Source organism: Colletotrichum godetiae, assembly GCF_030913485.1.
Source record: "Colletotrichum godetiae strain CBS 193.32 chromosome Unknown BDP55scaffold_3, whole genome shotgun sequence".
NCBI classification, from domain to species: Eukaryota; Fungi; Ascomycota; class Sordariomycetes; order Glomerellales; family Glomerellaceae; genus Colletotrichum; species Colletotrichum godetiae.
The window spans coordinates 1,778,548-1,796,846 of record NW_026851251.1 but is presented as its reverse complement, the minus strand read 5'-3'; the positions used below and the strand labels follow the sequence as shown (position 1 = coordinate 1,796,846).

At 51.0% G+C, this 18,299-nt stretch overlaps 7 protein-coding genes across 7 annotated transcripts; 1 reads left to right on the top strand and 6 right to left on the bottom strand.

Moving 5' to 3' along the window:
• Positions 1-155: 155 nt before the first annotated feature.
• Positions 156-1,878, bottom strand: BDP55DRAFT_626818 (ribose-phosphate diphosphokinase; the record flags this gene model as incomplete). The annotated part of the gene is made up of 3 exons (XM_060571674.1): positions 156-1,375; positions 1,432-1,579; positions 1,768-1,878. The coding sequence occupies 3 exons, from the start codon at positions 1,876-1,878 to the stop codon at positions 156-158; spliced, it is 1,479 nt and encodes a 492-aa protein (XP_060435925.1).
• Positions 1,879-2,503: 625 nt separating this feature from the next.
• BDP55DRAFT_541357 (XPG domain containing-domain-containing protein) lies at positions 2,504-4,323 on the top strand (the record flags this gene model as incomplete). The annotated part of the gene is made up of 2 exons (XM_060568211.1): positions 2,504-2,712; positions 2,763-4,323. 2 exons carry the CDS (start codon positions 2,504-2,506, stop codon positions 4,321-4,323), a joined length of 1,770 nt encoding a protein of 589 aa, XP_060435924.1.
• A 70-nt stretch (positions 4,324-4,393) lies between these two features.
• BDP55DRAFT_217811 (uncharacterized protein) lies at positions 4,394-6,185 on the bottom strand. The gene has a single exon (XM_060566049.1). It carries the CDS (start codon positions 6,045-6,047, stop codon positions 4,464-4,466), a length of 1,584 nt encoding a protein of 527 aa, XP_060435923.1. The 5' UTR covers positions 6,048-6,185; the 3' UTR covers positions 4,394-4,463.
• A 105-nt stretch (positions 6,186-6,290) lies between these two features.
• On the bottom strand, positions 6,291-8,878 carry BDP55DRAFT_710788 (uncharacterized protein; the record flags this gene model as incomplete). Its single annotated transcript, XM_060578163.1, has 5 exons — positions 6,291-6,845; positions 6,910-7,097; positions 7,346-7,905; positions 8,013-8,468; positions 8,855-8,878. The coding sequence occupies 5 exons, from the start codon at positions 8,876-8,878 to the stop codon at positions 6,730-6,732; spliced, it is 1,344 nt and encodes a 447-aa protein (XP_060435922.1). The 3' UTR covers positions 6,291-6,729.
• A 577-nt stretch (positions 8,879-9,455) lies between these two features.
• Positions 9,456-11,655, bottom strand: BDP55DRAFT_540485 (ferric reductase transmembrane component 4; the record flags this gene model as incomplete). The annotated part of the gene is made up of 5 exons (XM_060568127.1): positions 9,456-10,959; positions 11,012-11,227; positions 11,264-11,307; positions 11,366-11,524; positions 11,578-11,655. The coding sequence occupies 5 exons, from the start codon at positions 11,653-11,655 to the stop codon at positions 9,456-9,458; spliced, it is 2,001 nt and encodes a 666-aa protein (XP_060435921.1).
• A 1,262-nt stretch (positions 11,656-12,917) lies between these two features.
• Positions 12,918-14,790, bottom strand: BDP55DRAFT_540467 (MFS transporter; the record flags this gene model as incomplete). The annotated part of the gene is made up of 5 exons (XM_060568124.1): positions 12,918-13,380; positions 13,438-13,647; positions 13,705-14,104; positions 14,158-14,202; positions 14,256-14,790. The coding sequence occupies 5 exons, from the start codon at positions 14,788-14,790 to the stop codon at positions 12,918-12,920; spliced, it is 1,653 nt and encodes a 550-aa protein (XP_060435920.1).
• Positions 14,791-15,995: 1,205 nt separating this feature from the next.
• On the bottom strand, positions 15,996-17,118 carry BDP55DRAFT_690112 (short-chain dehydrogenase; the record flags this gene model as incomplete). Its single annotated transcript, XM_060576822.1, has 2 exons — positions 15,996-16,657; positions 16,719-17,118. The coding sequence occupies 2 exons, from the start codon at positions 17,116-17,118 to the stop codon at positions 15,996-15,998; spliced, it is 1,062 nt and encodes a 353-aa protein (XP_060435919.1).
• Positions 17,119-18,299: the final 1,181 nt, after the last annotated feature.

The window sequence follows — 18,299 nt, the reverse complement described above, 5'->3', positions numbered from 1 at the left end:
CGTCTCCCCCGTAGTATGCCACACACAAACTGGAACTCAATAAAAAAAAGAGAATCCTTGAGCCAGTCCAAGATAGGAAAAAGCAGAAAAAGAAGCTGTGCCAGGCGAATTGTAACCGAGACAATCCTTTGCACGCTCTCTCGCCGGATACCTTTTCAGTCCAGAATGTGTTGGTACAGAGGGGAGATTGATTCGCCGTAATGGTTACGGCGGATCGCCTCGGCAAGGAGGAAGGAGAGATCCAGGACGACGAGCTTGGGGCAACGCTTGGCCTGGTCCTCGGGGATGGGGAAGCTGTTGGTCACGAGAATGGTATCGATGCACTCGCATGCCTGCAGCTGATCGAGGCTGTCGCCGCCAAACACGCCGTGAGTGGCCATGCAGTACACCTTCTTGGCGCGTCCCTTCTTGACAACCGTCTCGGCTGCGGCGATCCACGAGTTGGGCTTGTCGATCATATCGTCAACAATGAAGACGGTTCTGTTCTTGACATCGCCGACCAGAGTGATCATGTGCTCGACCTTGGGGTCCTTCAAGACCTCGTCCTCTTCGTCCGACTCTGGGGCCGCGTCTCCAGAACCTCCCAAGGCATGGGGCTCGGGAGCGAAGAATGATGAGGCGTGCGACATTGTCATGGGGTCGTCGCCCTGGACGCTGCCACTGACGGTCGATGCAGCGGGCGATGGATAGTCGTCATCCACTATGTGACCCTGAACCAATCGTCCGTGCGTGACCTCCTGAGCGCGACGATCATCGTACTCTGCATCGTTCTCCTCGTCATCGTCAACCGACCGGTCACCAGGCTTGGACTGCGTGGGTGTCGTCGGCCGATCGTCCATAGATCGAGGGTGAGATCGAGGAGCGCTGGTGAACTGAGGAGAACCGTGTGCGTCGGTTCTAATCCTGGCAGCCCGGCCAGGCGCAGCAGGAGGTGTAGAGGGTCTCGCAATAGGTGGCTCACGTGTCGTCTCCAACACGGGCTGACGGTCAAGATTGTCCAGGTGGTGCATGATCATGCTCGATGTCATATTCGTTCCCTTCCGGTTCTTCTCTGTTGTGACCATGCCAAAGTTGAGCTTCAACGCGTCCGCAAGCGATGTTACACGCTTGGTTCCGCCTGCGTTCTTGGAAACGACAACGGCCTCCTTCCAGTTGGGCACGTTGTGACGAATCCATCTCGCAATGAGTGGCTCGGCGTGAAGATTGTCAACCGGGCACTTGAAGAAGCCCTGCATCTGGGAGGCGTGCAGGTCGACGGTAATGACGTGCTTAACGCCAGCCACGCCGAGGAGATTGGCAAGCATCCTAGCTGTGATCGCACCCCGGTGGGACTTCTTCTTCGACTGGCGACTGTAGGGGAAGTACGGAAGCACAGCTGAGAAGCGATTGCGTTAGCGATAGGGAAAGATCATGGGAGGATGTAAAGCTTACCAGTGATCTTGTTTGCCGAGCCGCCATTGCAGGCCGAGATCATGATCAACAACTCCATGATGGTGTCGTTGACCTTGGCGCTGCCGGACTGGACGACAAAGACATCCTTCTCGCGGACGCTGGTCAAGATTCGCACGCTCGTCTCGCCCTTTTGTGTGACGGGTCAGCCTCAACAGGGAGTCCAAACAAAGTTGGAATTGATCCAATCAAGGCAGTGGGAGCGGCCACGACTGCTGTTCCTCCCATGATTGTATCATGGGAGTTTGTGAGCAAGAACGCGGCGTCTCCCCCGCCCTTGGTGGTCGAACGGCCCAGCGATGCGCACTTTCAGCTTACATTGGAAAATTGGGTAAGCTCCGCCTGAGCAGGAGCCATACCCAAGTTCTCACATATCTGGTTAGTGAGAACTGGGCAGGAGGAGCCCGCGAAGATGAGAGTGCCGCGCATGTTGAAGAGAAGAATGCGAAAGGCGAAGAGATTTGGTTCGGGAGGTGGGGAGCTTTTATTACTGAGAAGGAAAAATTGAGTTGGACAAGGGGGCTGTTCAGCCGAAGAACGGGCACACGGAGCCAGGCGCCGCGGTGGGGTTCGAATGGACAGTGCAGGCACGTAGATTGGGCGGGAAAGAGCTACCATCACACTGTATTTATCCGGGCCGGAGATACCCCTTTGGAGTGAAGCGTCGCCTGGTGGGGCTTGTACGTACCGTGTGGCACGCACCGTGACCCCGCGATGAGTTTCTGCAGGAGCTCTCGGTCGTTCCTGCCCCATTATGGCAACTACTCGGAGAGACAGATAACTTGTGACACTCACTGTTTATGATTTAACAACCCATGGACTTCGTATGAGGGACAGGCTTGATGGAGATTGAATTGGTTTAGTCAAAGGATTTGAGCGAATTCCAAGCTGTTGGATCAATTGGGGAGACGCGTAGAAGTGACTCAAAAAATTAGGTCAGTGGAAGAGATTTTGCGGATGACTGGCTGCTTAAATCTCGAGACCATGTGTGAGCCAGCCTCCATACATGTTGTAGTTCTAATGTTAGTCCGTGAGACAGAATCATCGTACAATCATGGGAATTCCTCATCTTCTGAACCATCTCTCTCCTTATGGAGTGTTCGGGGCTCTCGATGGCGACAGAGTCGTCATTGATGGCCCTGCCTTGGCATACCATATCTACCATCTCTGCACAAGAAGCACTTCAGGTCTACCATCCTACGATCTGCTCGGAAGAACTGCAATAGGATGGTTAGAGGCTGTCACTAGTCACGACATATCCATGTAAACCTTTTTTCCCGAGCATCAAGAAACCTGAGCTGACGTTTAACAAGCTCCGCCATCTACTTTGACGGCTTCCTCCCAGCATCAAAAGCAGAAGTTCGCCTGGAGAGGATACTCAAGGTCTCTTCATCCCTCAAGGTCTTTCGCTCAGGGTTCCCTAATGGATGTCCAGCGAAACAAATCTCATCAACACGTCTCTCACTGCCACCTCTCTTCCCAACCGACGCCCCCAAACGAGACCAGCCCCTGATCCCACCACCAGCATTCCTTGTCGCAGCCATCGTCGACAAGCTAGAATCGACCGAAAAGTATGCATCTCTCGTCCGCCTGGTCCCCGGTGAAGCAGATTCCTACTGCGCAGAAGACGTCTTGCGCAACGGAGGAACTATCCTGACCTCAGATTCCGATCTGACCGTCCACGATTTGAAGACGGGATCCGTTGCCTTCTTCAGAGACCTCCACATCGGCACCACAGAGGACGACAAATCCGCTCTCCTGGGCCCCAAATTCTCACCCTCCGAGATTGCAAAACGCCTACAGCTACCAGAAGATCAAGGCATGCGCAGATTCGCCTACGAGCTCTTCAAGTCCACCCGGCCCAAATTTGCACAAGTCCTCGAAAACTGCAAGGGCGACATCTCAAACCCAGAAGAGTTCCGCGCCTTCTGCACACCATACGAGACCCTAGAGACCATAGACTGGAGCGCTGTGCCGGTACTAGGCAGCCTTGACAAACTCTACCTCGACGCAAGGCTCTCCGAGGTCGTCCTGCAGTGCGTGGGCTACTCCGGGGTAGCGAAGCCGCCCGCGGGCGAATCCGGCGCCGCGGGCTGCATGATGTGCCTCCCGCCCCTGCTAGACTGTCCGGCCCGCGCCAGTGCGTGGGACACCAGCGCCTCTGTACGGCAACTAGCGTACAGCCTCACCTGTCTTCTCCGCAAGGGCGCCGTTTCCCATGTGAGGGAGTACCGGAGAATGTCATCCGGCGTGAACCAGGGCAAGTACATGGCGATGCTGCCCCGGCCTTGGATCAAGGACTCGATGGATGCCCTCCTCAAGACCTTGACCAAGGCAAAAGCTAGCATAAGCCAAAAGGACTCGGCCTGGCAGGCGGTGAGCCTGCAGCTGATTCTCGCGCACGCGCAGGAAGAGGATAAGCTGGACGCGTGTCTGAACTCCATCAAGCTGGCTCAATCGGTGGCGGCAGACTCGAATCTCGTTCCGTGGGATGTGGTTCACTTGTCGGCACAGGTGCACGCGACGCTTTACTCTCTGCGTATCTTGGCCCAAGTTCTGGACCTCATGTTCGAGATCGGAGCCAAGGACCCGATCCAGGGCTCGAAGCAACTGCGCGAGTTGCTGTCCACGCTGCCATCCCTCACTGAATTTCCATCAGTCGACGGGACAATGCGCCTTCTTGCGAGTATGAAAAGTAGCGGCGCGCTGGGCAAGGTTGCCACGGCGCTGGGTATGCCCGCAGACCTCCTCTTGCCACCAAAAGAAGCCAAAAATCAGAAGAAGAAACGGAAGAAGATGGCTGATGCAGAGCCTCGGATGAGGCCCGAGAAGAAATTGTCTTCAAATCCCTTTGATATCCTGGGTAACGAATAACGAGGCCAAGGAAGCCCGTCACAGACGCCGCCTATCACTGTGGCATTTAGATTTGCATCCAATATGATTGAGGTAGCGAATACCTTGTGCCTGTAATCTCGATGGTAACGGTGTCATTATCCGTATCATACTACAACTATTCAAAACAGGGTTCCATCGTCATGAACCTGTGGGATGAAACCAGGGCACAGCCAACCTCTGCCCTCAGGGCAAGTGAAGATGACCTTCCCGTCTCCGCGTAACAAACCCATCTTGAACTGCCAGTCCGTCTTCACAGCGATGCCATTGATCCGCAGCCAGTACGCCAGTATACCTTCAGGCGTACAGCCCTCCTGGCCCTCTGGCTTCTTCTCCCTGGTCTTGGTATTAAAGCCCTTCCACTTCGCTGTCTCCTTCTCCAGAGTCCGCATGTGGATGAACTCGCGGTAGAGCGCGAGATAAGTGAACATCGCATTGGGGCGCCCAAAGGCGGTGATGTCTGTAACGCCTGCGCGTAATTCGCCATCGTGGAGCATGGCGTACCAGGTCCAATCCAGTGTAACGCGGGGTGCGAGGATGCCGTTACCAGGCACCTTGAGTGACGACAGGGCAGGCGAGTCGCCCCAGTACAGCAGATCAAGACGGCCCTTGTAGATGTAGTCGTAGGATATGCCCTCCTTGATCATGTAGCTCTGAACTTGCAGGCTGGCGAGGTACAGCGCCTTCCATTGGCTGAGCTGATGGTTAAGCTTATCGTTGCCACACTCCTTCACCAGCACCTCGGGAGGATCCACGGCGTTCTCCTTGACATCGTCCAGTTTGAGAATCTCCACAGTCTTGAGCGCGTCTCCGAAGCATGACTTGAGGTGCTTGGTTATGCTGTCCTTGTCCACTGGGTCACTGGAATCGTGCACGACATCTTCCAGGTACGTAAACACGTGTACATCAACACCGCCGCTTCCAGTCCAAGTCTTGACGAGCTTATTGTTCTGCTCCTTGCAAGTCTTCAGGTACGTGCGCAAGAAGCCAGTATACACGATCGCGAGACGTCCCATGTCATCTGTGGCGCGGTGAAGGAGGCACGTCGTCTTGCTTCCAGCGCGAATATGCAGCTTTCCAGAATCCAAAAGCTCTAGAACCGGCTTCTCGTCACCAGTCTCAATAGAAGCGCATTCAGGTAGGAGGTTCGAGATCCATGGCGTTGCGCCATACGGGGCAGCGGTCTCGTTGGCCCAGGAGAGCATCAGCACGCCCTCCTGTGTGAGCTCGACCTGCCATGCTACAGGCCAATGGTACTCGGTATCGGACGTAAACAGCTCGATCTCTGTTTTGGTGTCGAGGAGCGAGAGTGAACCGCTATCGAGGAGGTTGAGTTCGTAGCGCCCGTTCGGGGACGCGAGACGGAATGGCGACAGCGACTGGCCAGCTTCGAGCTTGGAGGCCTTCTTCGCATCGGGTTTCGCGCTTGTGGAGCCAGGAGTTGGCTTCGGGGGCGCGTCGGCTATGCTCTGTGTTGTAGCGATAGAAGCCAAGGATGTGATCACATTGTTGACATGATCGTCAATGGGGCCATTCGGTTTACCGGCACCGGTCGAAACATCTTTGCCGTCGTTCGTTGGGGTGTTGTGGCCGACCTGGGTGGGCACATTGTAGCCTACATGGGGTAGCTGGGGAACTAGGAAGATTGCCGCGATGAGGAAGACGGCGGCCACGATGGCCAGCCGCGTGCAAGTACCGCTTGGCATCTTTCAATGAGTTGTGTTGTTTCTTGAAAGGTTATCCATCGCTGTGAATTGTCACAGCATTGATTTGCGCCTTCTGCTTGTGATGAAAGGGGCCTGCCGAGGCGTCTGAATCTCACAGCGGCACGGCGGCAGGTTCGCGAGGGCCAAGCACATCGCTTGGAGCTTATCGCTTATCGGAGCTTGGGCAAGCATAAAGCTACACAATTCCGCACTCAAACTCCCCAATCCCGCTTACTTGCATATCAGTGTCATCTCATCATCAGATACGCAATGACTACCAGACACGCGAGTGCGAGTGAGAGTGAGAGCGTCTGTGATGACCCAAGCCTGATGATCTCATTTTACCATGTGATACATTTCGTAATTGCCTAGGGAGACAATGAGCACCTCATCATCAAATGGGCAGGATATCTTGAACACCGAGTTCTTCATCCGAAATTTCTAGATCATTCTTGGAGATTGTTTGAACGCGATGTTCGCTGAGTGGTAGTTATTTGCTGTCCATAACAACATATGCCTATCTTATTAAGTTCATTTCTTTCGGTTATATCCATGGATGGCAAGTTGGTAGTACATTTCAGAACTTCATGAAAGGTGTCATGAACGGTAACAGGGCCGAAGGCCTTGGCCGAACTCATGAATCAAAGGGTATGCGAAATATTTCTGTGCTATGGTTCCCGTTCTATGTCCCAACAGTCCGGAGAGGAACATGTTCAGCGCTGTCATCGAGTCCAGTGGTCACAGCAACAGCCTCGTAGCCGGCCGGTAATCGTCCCTCCAAACCTGACTTCATTCCAACTATAGACACATTAGTACTACGCCAAAAGTAAGCCACATGACGGGAGAATAAGCATAGACTTACAGATACACATGTACAGAAACTCCACGACTACTGGGATCCACGTTGCTAAAGCAACAATTTGTCCTAAGCTCCAGCTTTGCCGATCACTAGGACGCCCTGTAATGTCTAATGTCCTCCTTCGGACGCGGTACAGCAGGAAGAGCAGGTACCAAATCAAGGCGAGGAGGACCAGTAACACAAAATATGTACTTTGGAAATCAAAGTAGCGAGATGTTGATTCAGCCTCTCTCCGGGACTGCTACTCCCAAAGGCTCGCACTCTCCCATCAGCTCGACTCAAAGGCCAGGTGTTGGATCGATAATCGGGGCCACGGTCTTGTCGCAAAGAAGGTGTTTCTGTCTTTCGTTTTCTCGGTATCGTTTTGAGCCATGTCGGCACGAAATAGAAGATGAGGATTGCATTCAGTACCGACCACAGAACCGTTATGGTCACATACGATTCTCGCGAAGAGCGCACGATAGTCTCTTTGGTACCTTTTAGACAACCCAACATTTGGAAAGTCTCCCATAATTCCACCATGTGATTCGAATAATGCCGATCCCGGGGGCCATACGTGAAAAAGGTCGCATATAAAGAAAAGGCGTACAGCACAACCAATACCGAGCATCCGAGATACAGTCGCCGCCCTCCCCAGGTTTCCGACAAGAAGGTGTAGATCAGTATCACAGGACAAAGACTGAAGAATGCCGAGAACTGCGCTGCCTCCAGATCGTTGACTATGAGACTATCGCCGAGATGCCAGGCATCGATCGTTCCCTCAAAGTCGTCCGAGTGAGCCCCAACGATAATGGTGCCGGATAGCGTCGCTAGACAAATGACCGCCCCAGCGTCAAAGAGGCTCTTTGTGCAAGCGGAAGCCGCTTCGTAGAATCGAGAAGTAAGACCAGGTACCTTGGAAACTTTGCTGGCGTACCTATGCTCGACGAGGCGACCTAAGATGATCAGAAAGCTGAAGATTGTTGCAAGGATTCCCTCGCTATAGTATGAGGCCATGATCTAGACCCGCGGTTAGACCACTGATACGTCACTAGAATTTGCAATATCTTGGGAATTTCAAAGGCATAATTTTCCCATGAAATTTGGGAATTCAAGGATGTACCTACCCCGATTCCAACAATATCACCATCCATTTCGAAGTCGAGATTGGAGCAAAGCTCCACAGCGCACTCCTCATCAAAGCTCCCCATTTCAGTTCTGTTTACCCAGATCGGGAGGAAACTAGGCGGTTCGCGCATTTGTGAAAGGGCCCAGGTATCGGGCTCGTTCGCAGTGAGATTGTCGTACCATCCGATGAGTTGAGCTCTCGATGGTAGTATCGTCGACGCATCATTATGTCTAAGTGCATCGATCAGATACGCCTCCACGTCTGTTATTGGAACTCTTTGAGCCCCATGACGAAGATATGGTGCTGCGAACGCGCCGTAAGTTGTACAGTTGTTGATGAAGTCGACGGGTTGAAGTGACGGCGCCGTCCACGACTCGGTTGGTTGCAGTCGGCTCATCCGCTTAACTTTTCGCTCAAAGTAGATCGTCAAATGCAGTTGAGATGTTCCAAGAGACTGAAGTTCAATTCCTTGCAAAGTCCGATCACAGATTCATGAATGTGTTTCACAAGGAGGCCTTCGCATGGACTCATTCTCCTTTTGATGGCCGCCAAGCTTCCTTTTTGGAGCAGCTGTGAGATACGTAGGTAGTCTGTATGAAGGATAGGCAGCCATATACGACCCTTGATCACAGCTTTTGATTCGCCGACAACTATAAGATCGTCATTTAGCAGGTTCAGCACCCAACTGTGCCACATCCTACGCATACTAATTATAGAAGACAGTGTCCTGTGATGTCCAGTTCAGGCCAAGGCTTGTCGTTTAGATGCAAGTGAGATGCCACATTGATTGTATTAGGACTAGATTCAGCACCGTTAAGTGTCGTTCCCCGCTTCACTCACACCACTTTCAGAAACACTCGACATTGGAACACCAAGAGCTACTTAACTTCCTTGCTATCGTAGAAATCGAAGCTTTGCGCATTTTCCTACCGCGGCAGCAAAGGCATTATTGCAAATTACTGGTATCCCATTAACTATTGGATAGCGCCATTACATCCGTCTCTAATCTTTCTCTAATTTTGCTCTATTCGAGATTATTTATAGGCGGATGTAAGGGAAATAAAGTTAGATTATTAGATCATTCATCCCCCCCTATCAAAGTACGTGTCTACGTACTAACGCCATCTGGCAGTTGATGGGACAACTCTGATGTGGGGAAATCGAGAGGTTTCCTAATGCATTGAAACTTCGAAACGCTACACTGTCTTCCATGTATTCAATACTTGGAGATGTTGTTGCTATTCTACCGGGAGAAGGAAAAAAAAATCTTCCTAAGAAAGCGTCGGTCGTGGACGAAACAACCAGGTCTCATCTATCTTGATGCTCTGAGTTCAATATTGAGCTATGATATCGCTAAGTGATACTCTGTCCCTAAATTCCGTTCCAGACGGTGATTGCCAGTGAATTCAAGGCATACATTGCAGTAATAGACTGATTGAAGTTACCATATGTACGTTTCGTCGATAAAGGTGATCGGAATGGGTGCCCGCAGTGCAAGTTCGCTCACAAGGCAGCGAGCTTCATCCACCATTGGCGCAGGGCCACTGACGACGACCGCCAAACTGCCATCTGCATTTCCGATTTCTTCTTCCAAAACCGCTTGAAGCCTGAACCTGTTGCCGATAGAAACATTTGCATCAGCGCCGGTTAGATCGACACTCTGAACAAGCCCTTCAGTTCGTGAAGACCAGTACAGTTTCGCAGTTCCGGGATAAGTCTGCAATACTGGAGTCACAGCTGTGATGGCAACACCTCCTATGATACAGACAAGTCTCTGATATTTGCTGAGGTCGTGGTGTGGAAGGTATCCTGCCTCGACAAAGACTGGTACCCGAGTGTGAGAGCGAAGCATTCCTGTTGCCCCAGTGAAGGATCTAACCAGGAACGACAGCCCAACACGGGACTTTTCCTTGAGGGGGGCCACCTCCATGACACTCGACTCTTTTGAGTAGGAGTTGCTCGAACTCTGAGGGGGCATGATACTGTTCATCGACTTTGCTGAAGCAGGCTTCACTCTGGAGGCCAAAATAGAGAACGGGTGGCTCTCCCAAGGTCGCCATGTAAGTGATGGGAAGTAGAGGTAGGCATGTCCCCTCCCCAATGCGCCGTCGATATCCAGCTGCATGTACTCCTCGTCGATGATGGTGATGTCCGCCCACATCAAACCATTTCTTGCCATTCGGATCACTCTTGCCACCCGGTCGAATCCCCAAACGGCGAAGCAGATGTACATCCAGATCTCATAGCCCCACTGGTTTTGGAATCTGTAGACAATGTGTAGGTAAGATCCGACCACGGCGAAGACAGCGAGTACGATGTGTACAGCTAAGAAGAGCTCATATAGCTTAGCGCGGAAGGGGATGGCCGAAGCCGGCAATAGTATACTCATGGCCAGCGTGCCAATGATACCCCAGACCCAATAGGGCAGCTTTGCTTCGATATCATGCTGACCCATGCTGACGTAGATCTGAAGCCAAGCTGCCGAGTGAAGGCAGGCCTGGAGAGTACAAAAATACGCCGTCCACCGATGCAAGAGCATGAAAGTGGACTGGGTCCAGTCCGTAACCCAATACAAGAAGTTGTTCCTCCCGGCGTAGAGGATGAGCAGCGGTAGATTGGCAAAGCTCAAGACTCCCACGCGGTTGCTGAAGGATGTCAAGAGCTCCTGGTCCCTGTCGTTGACCCACCAGGCATTTGGTTGGGCCGAGTCGTAGCCAACACCACTGAGGACGACGTTGATGGCTACCATGTAAGAGATCAGTATCGCCTGACCACGTGTGGGCATGATCAGCAGGTTAAAATAAGGAGCCTTGTGTCTCCGCCCAAACAACGGTGGGTCAATGAAGACGGCGTGGATCTTGGAGATAAGCAACTTGGGCAACGGGATGAATCGAAGCAAAGAGAAGAAAATCGGGACTGCCGCGCCAAGCGCGATCAGGATGAGACTTTTACAAGGTTAGCAAGATTACATCCTAGAACGTATAAAGCAGGACCTACCCGTATTTCTCGTGGGCAACCTCCATCTTCTCAAACATCCCCATGGTGTTGTACTGTACTTGGTAGTCTGCATCTGAAACCAGAGACTTTTCATTCAGTGGCATAGCAAACACCACAGTGGCTGTAGGGGTTCCATTAACGTTGATGAGTGCCTCCTGGTAGGTCCACTTCGGAGGCGGAGGATAGGCGTTGACATTGACACCTGGTTCGTCAAGTCTCCTGTGACTATTCCGAATGCTTGCTTCTGTTGACTGCCAATACTTTTCTATCTCCCATATTGGGAGATCAGTACATCTCTATGGCGAACGTGCTAATCAGCAGTCTATTTCGGTCGTTACAGAGAACCTCACTCACCGTGTGAATGCACCATGCGAAAGAAGTAAGGAAGGCGTTGTCGTTGGCATAGCACTCCGGAGATGTATCAGCCATGGTCATGCCGTGAACTTCCATCACGTTGCTGCAGTTAAGCGGACTGGCTGAGAGCGCCACACGGCATGAGTACGCACACAGGGGCTCAAAAGGGAGTTAGTGCATGATAATCCACGACGTCGAATACAACAACTAACCTGGTACATGGTGATACCATAGCCAATTAGTCCTTGTCCTGCGATGCCCGCCTCTTTCGCAACCACGCCGCCGACCATGCCTGCGGCCGCCAAAACAACGGCCGCATGGCCCGGTAGCGAAAGCATTCTCATAGACTGGGCGGCGTCCAACGAATGTAGCCACATACGTAGTCTTGATCGGGCTAGGAGCTATCCAAAACTCTGCTTGATGCGTCGAAACGAATGTGTCCAAAGATTCGGAATCGGTCTCGGTTTACTCGTGCTTGGATCGTGGACAAACCCAACCCCGTCTTGTGGGCGTTCGATGTCTTTCATAGGACTGAGCCCAAACAGGCGCATGCTTTACCAAGATCCTGTGCCGAGGTGCCGGCTCTACGAGCCACTGACCATCGTCACTGAACCATACAGAAATCGATGGACTAGGAAACACCGATCTTTGCCAAGTCCCGGTGCCAAGCCCGATCAATTTGGGATGAGTTCTGTCATCCAATGAGTTTCTCCGGGTTCTATGGTCGATTTGCCGGTGGTTCGCGGTGTCAATCCCGATTCCCCGACCCGAGCTCAACCTCAATTCCCGGTCCTATAACTGAGCCAGTGGGATGACTCCGCCTTCCTAATCAAGCCTTACGAGTTTCGGAGCAATGTTGTAACCAATGTCAAATCTTAAGCTTATAGTGAATATTTGGGGATCTGGCCGTGAAACATTTGGGTTCCCTTCTTTTGAAGAGGAAACGACGATTAATGTGTCGGGGAGTGTAGCGGAACGCTCTTTCACCTCGTGATTTCCTCAGATTATACAGCATTGAACAATGGAATTGATGGGCTAGTAGAATATTTGAGCATGGCCATGAACTACCGTAGTATTTTCATGATAATCTATGATCTGATGTTTCTAAGGTAATGTAGGCATTAACTAAATTGCTGACGCAGAGGTTATTGGTTTTGTGACCTTGAGCTCGCCTAAATGGGCTTTCTGAGTTTCTGCTGATATCTATCTACTAGGACCAAACAAGTAAATAGCACCTATGTACTGGTCTCACAAATAGCAAAATGGCACGCTTGTCATTTACCGGCAACTAAGTGAAGTAGATACGGGGTTTTTTAGACCGTATCACTTCCTCAAGTGCTTCTCAGATGTTATTTAATGTTCAGACTCTGGAAAGAGTAGAAAAGTGTCTTACATCATAAGCCAAGTCTTTCACAAGGCTTCGCCAGTTTTTTGTGCTTATATTGTTGGTAAACTGTCTCTATGTACAGTCAACGCCACTGGCGAAAAAGGGCTCTCGTGTACTGATATACATCGAAGCCGGAGCTTTACTTGGTTATTGGGCCAGGCTATATCACTTTTCGGGCTGGCTCTTCTGTTCCTTTGCATCGTCAAATATCCTCTTCTCCTTTTTGACGTTCTTCCACTCCAAGAGAATCGCAAACAGGAGAGAGATCGCGGCTAAGATCATGGCCAGCATGAAGGTTCTTGTCAACGAAGTGTTGACCTTATCCAAAGCACTGTTATACTCGGAGGTACCGTTCCCGAAAATCTTTTGCAAGTTCTCCTTGATCTGTGTTGCACCTCCATCGCCGTAAATCTTGGCAGCGACTGAATTACCAAGATTCTTGGAGAGTTCTTGCTGGAAAACACTCTGCGCAATAGGCACCGAAAGAGCGACTCCTAAGAGTCTCGTGAAAAGTGTCAGACTCGTACCCTTGGGAATCTTTTCATTGGGCAGTACTGTCTGGACGGCGACGTTGGCCTGTTCGGCTCCGACACCGACGCCAGCTCCGACTAAGATCTGAGCCCCAACGCTAAAAGATGGTATCAGTCATCTGAAGGATCAAGGGAACATGATTGGAAGAGCTTACAGTATGCCAAGTGCAGCATCAGCTTTGATGGTCATTAGGAGTGCAGAACCGGCTGTGACTAAAACGGAACCCGCAATCACGAATGGGTTGTAGAAACCAATCGCCATGACAAGGCCTCCAGCTGCAATTGAACCGACGGCGGTGCTAATGCAGAGTGCCAGCTGTTTCAAGCCAGAAGATTCAGCGTCATCTCCCCGAATAGATTGGAACCTGATAGTCTCCATGTTAACAACAGAACTTGGACAGGTGCTTGTTTCCAAAACCTACCAAACAGGCAGATAAAAGATAAAGACACCAAAGGCTCCGTTCAAAAAGAGCAAGTAAAGATTAGAAGACGCAACGGAGCGCTGCTTAACAATGCTGAGAGGTACTGTGGCATCATCGCCCTGGAAGTACTGTAGTGCCATCCACGGGAGGAGATTGACGCCGAACACAATCAAGACTGCAATAACGCGCGCGTCGTTCCATGGGTACTCGCCGCCGCCCCATTGTAAGGCCAGCATCAGACAGACCAGAGAAGCTAGTAAAAGAGTAGTACCGAGAAGATCAAACTTCTTTGCCAGTTGAATAGGGGTCATGGAGTTGAGCTCTGTGGAGGTCCGGCAGAGGGATGGGGGCAAACAGAAAATGACGACCGCGACTACTACAGCTCCAATCGGAAGATTGACTGTTCTAATTAGATAAAGACCTGGCGATGTGGAGAAGAAGAAGAAAGCTTACAGTAAAAGCACCATCTCCAAGAGGCTCTCTGCGTGATGGCACCGCCTACAGAAACGTCAGAATTGCGCCCAGATCGCGATATATAACCAGCGACGTACCCATGATAGGCCCGATAACACTGGCTATGGCATACGCAGCACCAAATAAACCAGCAAACAGACTTCGCTTTCTAAGCGGCGTGATGCGAGCAATGACGATGAATGAGCCGCCGAATACCCCTGCCATGCCTACACCCTGGATAGCTCTACCGATGATCAAGGCAACTGACGTCGGCGCAGAGCCACAAACTGCGCTACCAGCGAGATAGATAACCACCGAAGTCAAGAATGTCCATTTATTATTGAAGAGTGAGTACGCTTGACCGAAGGGAAGTTGTAACGCAACAGCCGTGATCTGTTCTCCCGTGCTGTACCAAGCAATGTCGTCGGAACTGTTGAAGACGCTCGTGATGGTCGGGATTGCTGTTGCAAGAACTGTCTGACTAACGGCTACGATGAAGACCGAGCAAAACAGCGCAAAGACAATGAGCCCCAGCTGAACACCTGTCGGGTATGGTGGCTCATCTGCCTCGGGTTCGGGTTCCGTCTTCTCTTGCGATTCGGTCGTACCGGTCGAATCGTCGCTGCCTTTCATGCTGCTAGCCAGCGAGGATCCGTTCGCTAGAGCTTCGCTGGACTGCCATTCTTTCTTTAGGGGATCTCCGAGACTTTCAGGGCGCGACATGGTTGATAGAATTCTGGTAGAGCGTTCAGGAGTAGTAAAATAGTTGAGCTTGAATTAACTGAAAGAGAACTTTGAAGCCAAGATCTAATATTGGCATGAAAACAACCAGTAGTAGGAAAATATGAGGTGAAGAGTATAGTTGGTAATTAGGTACCTTTATTCTAAATTCTAATGGCTTTGGTGGTGTTGCCATCGCGATTCATAGCCCAACTGGGTTCGCCGATGATCATGGCTGCGTTGCCGGGGACCGGGGCCAGGCTTTGACCTCGAGTTTCCGCGCATCTGCTGCCCACTTGAGTGTATTTCTGAGACTGTAATTGTCACTAGCCATGACCAGGATGAATAATATCTGTACTTTTAGAGTTTTGACAGAGCGGAGATACCAATCAGCTTGCTTGCACATATTGGCAACCAGGGAAAACCGCTATTTCTCATGATTCATCGCCGATCGTATTGTCCTAATCGAGTATACGAGAGTCCTATTATGGAAAGACCAGGAGCAGAGAACGTTACCTTCACACTGGACCGAGCGCTGTCTATCAGTTTCGACAGCTAAACTTTTCTCGTCTGCGATACCCAATAAAACATAAGAAGTCGGGAAACCCACATACTCAACTTATGCTCGATCCAAACGCCAGAACAAGATGCCTAGATCGCGATATCCACAGCTCGTGTTTTATGTTCTTACTCCATAGGGTAAGTTGCTAGTATTGAACGAGTGCATGAGGGCATACAGCAAAACCTCGGCTCGACTTGCCTACAAGGTCCTACTTGGCTCTCACGGTCTAGCTTTCGGTCCCAGAGCCCAAGATCTTGATTTACTTCATCAAGGACAACGTAATACGATCAAATATGGAGACTGAATTATGGAACTGGTAGAATGTGCTAATAATTACGATAGATGAATAAAATAGCCCATTGCCTAAACCTCCAAAATCTGTGTCTGTACAAGTATGGCTTGTTCATTAACCTCCCACAACCTTAGTGCTGTCACGATAGCTTCAAATTTTCAATCATGCCTCAGAAATAATTGACAGAGTTGACTATCTTAAAAGAAGAAAATATGCAAAATCAATTCAGGTGCTAGGCGGGGGGTCCACGAGACAAACAATCCGCTAGTGCTCATCCTCCAATCCGACCATTTTCAATGAATCAGCCCAGAGCTTCTTCTCTCCCTCTTCATCAAATGCCCACGACTTGAATCCATATCCGGCCCAGTTGGTATCATCGGGAATGGGCTTGCTAACACCACAGTCCTCCATGTAGAACCCGCCAACGCCATCGTACTGCTTACCGACACACGCTAGCACACTTGTAGCAGCACCTTGCTGAACGCTCTTCCACACCTTTCTGATGTGAGGCATCTGGATAAGTTTCTCCAGCATTTTGCGAGTCTCCTCGTCCGAAGACTCCATCAAGCCACTGCCGAAGCCACCGGGATGGATGCTGATGGCGTGAATGCCGTCAGATCCGTAGCGGCGCTCGACTTCGTTGCAAAACCATATCTTTGCCGTATTGGAGTGGGCGTAAGATATACCAGGCTCGTAGCCCTTACCGTTGGGGTTCGACGTGTCGTAATTGTTCTCCGGAAGGACAGTTGAGGCTGTGTGAGATGTGCTGGAGGTGGTGACGACCCGCACATTCACGTTATTGTTCGCAGCCGTGTCCAGTAGGAGAGGCTTGAGAAGGTGGAAGAGGTAAAAGTGCGCGAGGTAGTTGACACCAAACTGCTGCTCGTACCCTTCTTCCGTGTAGCCGCGCGGTGTTGCCGCAATGCCTTAAAGAAAGCTGAAGTTAGCGACGAAGCGCAGCGCCTGAAAGATGGCGATATCACCTACCAGCATTATTGACGAGAATATCCAATCGCGCAGTGTTATCTAGAACATGTTCGGCGCCTTTCTTAACACTCTTCAAGCTACTCAGCTCCATTTCCACAACCTCTAGCTTGAGGCCGGCATCCTCACTTTGCAGCTGGGCTTTGACTTTCTCGCCCTTCGCGAGATTACGCGAGGTGAAGAAAACCCTCATACCGGTCTTGGCTAGATGCCGAACGATCTCAAGGCCTATGCCATTGGTGCCACCAGTGACTAATGCTACCATATCGTCCAGCTTGCCAAGTAGACCCTCGTCTTCGATGATTTGGAGCGCAGTCGGGCGAGCATCGCCTTCACCCTGGGGATTGGCATGGGCCGCAGCGTAGCGGTTGGGGATCTGAGGCAGGTTGGGAATGTAAGGCATGTTGAAGTATGTTTCCTGAGCTTCTTCGGTGGCTGTATCTTGACTATTTTGCGTCAGCGAAGCTTGACTAGAAGAGCTAGGACGACGTGTGCTTGGCGTTTGCGAAGTTTGGCTGGAAGCACTGGGGCGTCGCGTGCTTTGAGTGACAAGGTCTTGGCAATATGTATCTTGACGAATGGAACTGCAACGGAAAGAAGTCTTTGTCAATGAAGAGAGGTTTTTGACTCGGGGGATGTGCACCATGACCAAGGTAGGTGGGTTGCTCTATTTCTTTACATTCTTTATTTGACTCGTTGCAGAGTTACCAGTCCCTCGGGATGCGCGGCAACAGGGCTATCTAGAGTCATTTTCTCAGCATTAATGCCGGGAATTGAAGGACAATTGTGGCCCAAGTTGAACCGGAAATGCTCATGGGACTTTTACGGGTACAGGCGTTTACGAAGCGTTCTCAAAAGGCTCTGACTTCCCGGGTGGACTGAACATCAGACAATTGGCACTGGATCGATCTTGTGCGTATCAATCTACTAGGAAAACATAACCGGAAGCATAGATGAATCGCGAAGGGGTTCGGTGATGCATCATTTGATCAGGGACGAAGCTTTGGAATCATGTCAAGCCGAGCAACACTCCTGGACTCCATTTCACCCGAAGACAAAAGACGAACCCACTGGATATCAACTCGCATACTGCAGTTGAGGTCACCGGCAACTGGTTTACCGGCGGATAGTGACCGCGCAGGGTTCTCCGACCGGCAATGGTTGGGGACGCATTGCCCAACTAGGCAAATTTGATGGGGGACTGACCAATGATGGCTGACTACGGCATCTCGAAACTCTAAATTAATGGAGTGAGTCGAGGTCCGGCCCGTTTTTGTTTCCTCGGGGCTTGAGTTGAATGCTAAAGAAGTATTTGCTTGTACAGACGGCAAAGCAAAGGCGTAAATAATCCGCGGATCGCCCTGCTTGGTGGTATTAAGAGTGTTACTAGCCGGGAAATGAACGGAGAGTCTCTGATAGTGGCGTCTCGAGGAACTCTTGAGATGTCCTTATTACCGGCCAAGTGAGGATTGGTGTATGTTGACCAACCTCGTACGGAGTCCTACTTGCGGGTTCCAGGTTCGGTGTAAACTTTAGGTTTGAGTGTCACTCGCCTTTATTCCCCGAGTGAAGGGAACCGTCGAC

Excerpts from the sequence above, each read along its gene's own strand:
- BDP55DRAFT_217811 (XM_060566049.1), bottom strand. The coding sequence starts at position 6,047 with ATGCCAAGCGGTACTTGCACGCGGCTGGCCATCGTGGCCGCCGTCTTC.